At 36.6% G+C, this 5807-nt stretch overlaps 1 protein-coding gene across 2 annotated transcripts in view; it reads left to right on the top strand.

The window, feature by feature from the left end:
- The window catches only part of osbpl5 (oxysterol binding protein-like 5), a 40169-nt gene that overhangs the window by 23589 nt on the left and 10773 nt on the right, over positions 1 to 5807 (top strand). Inside the window, exons 3-9 of one of the 2 annotated variants that reach the window (XM_014005581.1) lie at positions 2103 to 2250; positions 2496 to 2569; positions 3677 to 3757; positions 4015 to 4116; positions 4549 to 4752; positions 4957 to 5041; positions 5136 to 5295. In XM_014005581.1, the coding sequence (XP_013861035.1) occupies positions 2121 to 2250; positions 2496 to 2569; positions 3677 to 3757; positions 4015 to 4116; positions 4549 to 4752; positions 4957 to 5041; positions 5136 to 5295 (836 nt within the window). In that variant the 5' untranslated portion in view covers positions 2103 to 2120. Of the gene's footprint in view, positions 1 to 2102; positions 2251 to 2495; positions 2570 to 3676; positions 3758 to 4014; positions 4117 to 4548; positions 4753 to 4956; positions 5042 to 5135; positions 5296 to 5807 lie in introns of those variants that run through there. The other variant, XM_014005583.1, reaches the window with a different exon arrangement.

Raw genomic sequence — 5807 nt, 5'->3', positions numbered from 1 at the left:
CTATCTTTTACTTTTAGATTTATGGTTTTTATGTGTGTGTGTGTGTGTTTGTGTGTATGGGTGTGCGTGTTTTGTGTATATTACTTAGCGAGGTTGTAATTATTGTACGTAGGTGTGGATGTGTACAGTATATGTGTGTGCGTATACTGTATGTTTATATATCTGCGGATGGGTATATGTACACACATATATTTATGTTTGGTTGCTGGGTGTTTGTTCTCTTCATTTGCTAATGGTCAGATGTCGGGTGTGTTGTCCTGTGTGTTATTGGTGTACATTTCACATGCTGTCTAATTTTTATCGGTTTCTCTCTTTACAGTTCGWATATTTCTCTTCTACTTTTTCTTTTTCTTCTTTACTATAGTATAAAATAGTCACTTATGATGCAGAAATGAAGAAACTAACATTCAGTTYTGTTTTCTACTGAAGTGGCTTAAAAAATAAAAATAAAAAAGTTATCTACTGCTGCTGCTGTGGGATTGAGCAGGGATTGTTTTACTCTGTCAGTTTACTTATGTTCACATCTGGACCAGACTGGGCTTGAAGAGTGACTGTGTGTGTCTCTTTTCAGTTTGGTGATTGTTGTGTAATGCTAAAGCTTAGAGCTCTTTTTCATGCAGCTCACACCCATACAGGGTTCAGCTCTGTACTACACATGCACGTATGCACTGCTGCAGTAGAGCTATTTATAGACCTGCCCTATAAAGACAAATGAAGGTCCAATTAAATTTACCTTTTTTGTATTTGCTGTTTATTTGAGTCTGTTTAAAAGACAAATAATGAACTGTAGGGGGAAGAAGAAACAGAAAATATGGAATGAAATAAGATGTTGATAGAATGAGTCATCCTGACAAAGTGGACAACAGAGTGAAGCAGGGAGTGGTGTGATGAGGACATGACTATGCTTCTGTATTTTAAATATGCACAATAATCTGTGTGTAAAGGGAGGGTGCACTCAAATGGTTAAAATTCCTGCTGCTCCTCATACAGTTTTAAATTACTGAGTTTTAGCCATTATTAACTATTCATTCCTACTGTCACAAATGAACACTAATTAACAGTTTGATATTCTCCATTTGTCCTAATGTAATTGCAGTGAAATAATGTGGGAGGCTAAAAAGATAAATTAGTTTCTGAAGACACTTTGCAAATTAAAATTATGCAAGAGTTTTCCTAGATGTTTTGAGAGATTGTAGAAAAAAAAAACCTGCCATGTTGGCTGGGAGTCAGAGGGTTTTGTCAGCTGTTCAGCCAAGCTGAGGTTGTCACAGCTATTATAAATTAACCTGCTTTGATGTTAGCTCAGATTTACTGTAACCAGCACAGCTCCGGTTAGATCATATGTAACAATCTATCTGGAAACCGCCATAACCCGCAAAAGTTACTAACAGTCTATGAATAGATTGCAACTTATCTGGCACAGTCAGAAGAGAAAAGGCTGAGTACACACCTGCTGTCTGTTTCAATACAATGCCTTGTTTTTTATGTAAACCGTTTGTCTTAAGAATATAGTACATCTGGTAATGGCTGTAAATGTACAAGAGCATGAAGCTGCAGATCAACAATATAATCCTGTACACATCTAGAGTAGCCACACTCCTGTTCTTTTACACACTTAAATAATGCATCCCATTAGTAAATCAACTTTTTATTAATACTAATGAAATTATTGAAGAAGCTTTTTTGTTTGAAGCAGAATAGACAAAGGAAGACATTTTGGACAGTTCTGTAGACAGACTAGCTGAAGTCTTCATCTGTCACATTGTCTAACAATGTGCAGTCAGAACGGCTTGTCACTACCATGCACTGTGTCGTTATGTGAACACATTCTTATACAGTATGGCTTTGTTAGTATTTGAGAATTGCAAAAGGGTGAACATTCAGCAACAGATTTACACAAAAAGGAGTAAGTAAAGTAAGGGCATAGTGGTGAAAGGAGTAAAAGAGGAGCTACGGAAAATAGCTAAATTAGTTGAGTTGAGTTTCTGTAAAATCATGCAGGTGCACTCGCAAGAAACAGTTTGTTTTCTTCTGTTTGCACTTTACTTTTTAAATTTCATTTACCTTTTTTCCTTCTTTTATGATTTTTCTTTTCAACAAAGGATAAGCAGACTGTCAGCATGAAGGAGGAGAGTGTATTCCATCGAAGGCTGTCTCTTTGCCCTAGTGCCACCTCCCCACCAAAAATTGATTCTCGCACTCGGAACCTGTCTTATGGAGGAGGCAACGAGATCTACAACCTCAGTCCAGGTAAGAGGCTAAGGCTTCAAAGCTGGCAAATGACAAAGAGAAATTAATCATATTTCAGAAATCTGTGCTGGCGGAATCAAGTATCTGTAAAATGTGACATATTGTGCTGTAAAATACTTCAGACCAACACACTTTATTTGCTGCTTATTTGCTGCTTTGATGGCTGCCGCGCTTTAATTGTTTGTCTGCAGGTTTTAATCACTGAGCGCATTTGTATGTAACTGTGTGTTGTGGGTTCCCACCAGGCAGTGAGACAGACAGGAACGCTCTCTCCATGCTGAGTAATGAATTTAGTCCTGCCCAATCACCAGACAGCAAGGTAAGAACACAATTCCTGATTGGGCAGTTCCTCAACAGATCATGATAAATCGCTCAAAAGATGAGTTCACGGCAATTTCTTTTTGCTTTCTGTGATTATTTCCCTTCATTGTGATTTCTTTTGTAACTTGGAACTTGTAAAACAATTTGACTTATCTTCAAATTCTTGAGCTCTTGATTTCAGAGAAAATTAAGTAATTTTAAATTATTGGGTCAATCGTTTATTACACTATTAGGTCAATTAGCACAAACAGATAAAAAAAACGACTACTGGTAGTTGTTTCACAATAACATTTGAATAAAGTCACATTAAAGCTGCAGATTTGATGGCAAAGCCATGGTGGGAACTATGTCTTTACTACAACAACTGACCCATTTGGTCTCGCTGCTGCTTATTTTGTATTAGACAATCTGTCATCATTCTCAGGTGTTATATTTTAGGTATGGAAAAACAAATCTTGCAAGTGGCTACCTGGTAATCTTATTTTGTCTTGTCCCTTTCCCACATGTCGCTTCACTTGGCTCAGTCTCACAGTATTGCTTTTTACAGTATGTGAAATGATGTCACGTGTGCAGCTGCATCTCTTGCTCTTTGCCCTGTCCGTCATCCCAAAGGTCTTCAACAAGCTATTTAAAACGGAGAACAGCTTAGCCCTGCATGTTTTCTTTTACAATATGTTGTATACTAGTTTTATTTTTTATGAATCATGATAGTTTAGTGCTTCTAATCACGTGGCTGTGTAGTTAAATATCGCTTCAAGTTTATTTTCACTTTTAAGTRCAGATTATTGAACTCGTTAAACCATTTCTCAGCCCAAGATGTTTGTTGTTTGTGGTCACGAAACCAAAACTGGCTGCCTGTTCAGTTTCTCTGCTAACAGCAAGGTCCACCCACCTGCATCTCCTCAACCACTACATAAGCACTGTTTCACATTTAAACAAACAGAAATAGAGCATTTTGTGGAAATACATTTTTAATTATCAACAATTAGGAAACTTTTTTTATTTGGGTCTTAAATCAAACCTCTGCAGCAGCTGCGATAGCTAAGAATGTGTAGCTTCGTTGGTGTGATGTTCTTTTAATACTTTTTTTTACTCCCAACTCTAGTCTGAGTCCAGGATGTTTAATGGTGTTGAGAAGGACTGCCCCTCCCCCACAGAGAAACTGGCTCGAAAGGAGTCTCTCAAGGTACATGTCACTTCTACTTTGTGAAACAGCTGACAGAAACTTTTAACATTTATGTTATATTTTTGTTCATCCTAAAGTGGGTCAAATATGGATGGTTTTGGAACATTTTTATTACCTTTTTTCATTCAGGGTTTATTCCTTTATGTTACGGTTCTCAGATTGATTCTGCAACTARTTTGACTCTGCTTCCACCTAGTGTTTGTTTATTTGCCTGACCGTGGGACTGATGACTCATTTTTATTTTTTTTTCGTTTAAGGTTCAAAAGCAGAATTATCGGCAGGAAAAGAAACGGGCAGCTAAGGAACTCTCTAGTGCACTTAAGGACCCCAGTGTTGTCATCATGTCCAACTGGCTCAAGGTCTTTAAATGTTTTCGTATTGCYAAAACATATAAACACTTTTATGTACATGTGAAATTATTGGCTATTACATAGAAAGCATCAACTATTGGTTTCACAATTTGCTAATCAATTTGTATTATATTTGGAGTTTATTATTGTTTGAACTTAACAATAAATTCAAAATAATTTGAATTTATTAAGGTCTTATATCTGCATCTATTTGGAAAAAGGTGCAGATAGAAGATTTTTTCTTCTGCCTTTCATYTAGTTTTATTTATGATTTATAAATTTTTTACTGTATATAGAATTTCATTTGTTTTTAAAGAAAATACTAAAGTCTTTCAATTAAAAAAATTCAAATACCAAATTAACTGTAAAGTTTAGGATGTGTTTATAAAAAGTAAAATAGGAACATAATCCCTCCTCATTACATCCCTTTGATTTCTGTAGATCCGTGGTTATTTAAAAGGTTGGACCAAGCTATGGTGCGCCTTGAAGCCTGGTGTTCTTTTAATATATAAGACTCCAAAAACAGATCACTGGGTGGGCACTATTCTTCTCAATGCATGCAAGCTGATTGAGAGACCCTCCAAGAAGGATGGCTTCTGCTTCAAGCTCTACCACCCATTGGACAAATCCATCTGGGCAGTAAAGGTTAGACAGATTTGTTGGAAAATGAAAAAAATGCATATGTGTACTGTGTTTATGCATTTTGTTACATGTAGTCTGTTGCAAAAACTTCATTAATTCAATTTTTAAATACTATATAAAAAACATAAATAGTATTTTAACACCAACAAGATGAATTTCATTTCTGTTGGTACAAACTAAATGCTATCGTTTGATTTGTGTGTTCAGGGTCCCAAAGGAGAAAATGTTGGTTCCATCACACAGCCTTTACCCAGCAACTACCTGATCTTTAGAGCTACATCAGAGTCAGATGGTGAGTTTTCTTGTTGTTTTGCTTAGGTGTACATAGTTTCATGTTTACCAGTAGCATATTTGTTCCTCCCTAAAATCTAATTTATTTTCCTTAGGCCGGTGCTGGATGGATGCCCTGGAGCTGGCTCTGAGCTGCTCCAGTCTCTACAAGCTGACAGCCAAAACTGGGAAAGAGGGAGACATCAGCATCTCAGAGTCCCCACAAATACTCCACCTGCTGCAGTCCTCTCCGCTCACTGATACAGAGCTGCAAGAGTAAGTAGTATTCCTGAAGACCTGCACACATAGAAAACAGCTAATAAATAAACATAATTTTCTACATCTTTGAATTGGCTTAGCARTCACCAGACTCTGAATTGTTGCAGTTTCCAGTTCATGTAAGATGGTTGACATTTGAACACAAGCAGTCAGAAATTACTAGATGATTTGTCTATAATATGGTCTCAATGCATTCTGGTAGTCAGCTTAGAAAAGCAGCTTAAGAATCATGGATTTATTAGTAAAAGTGACTCTAGGAAGAATCTGAGGTTCCTCAGGTGGTCCTTGATTGTGAACCGTGGAAGGTGTAAAGGTCTTTGATTAGTCTGATAACCATCTGTTCAAGCTGTYTAAATTATTTTTTAAAAATCCATATTCATTTTCTCAGCTATATCTGTATATTATTCAAAAAGTGCAGTGCTGGGCTTAAGCTCTAATGAAAATTTTCAGGTGATTTGGCGAAAAGTTAACTAAAACCTTCTAGTTTTTCTGTTGTCATACCACACACC

Source organism: Austrofundulus limnaeus, unplaced genomic scaffold, assembly GCF_001266775.1.
Source record: "Austrofundulus limnaeus strain Quisiro unplaced genomic scaffold, Austrofundulus_limnaeus-1.0 Scaffold31, whole genome shotgun sequence".
Lineage (NCBI taxonomy): Eukaryota > Metazoa > Chordata > Actinopteri > Cyprinodontiformes > Rivulidae > Austrofundulus > Austrofundulus limnaeus.
Note: the sequence above shows the minus strand (reverse complement) of the source record. Positions and strands in the feature narration are given on the sequence as shown.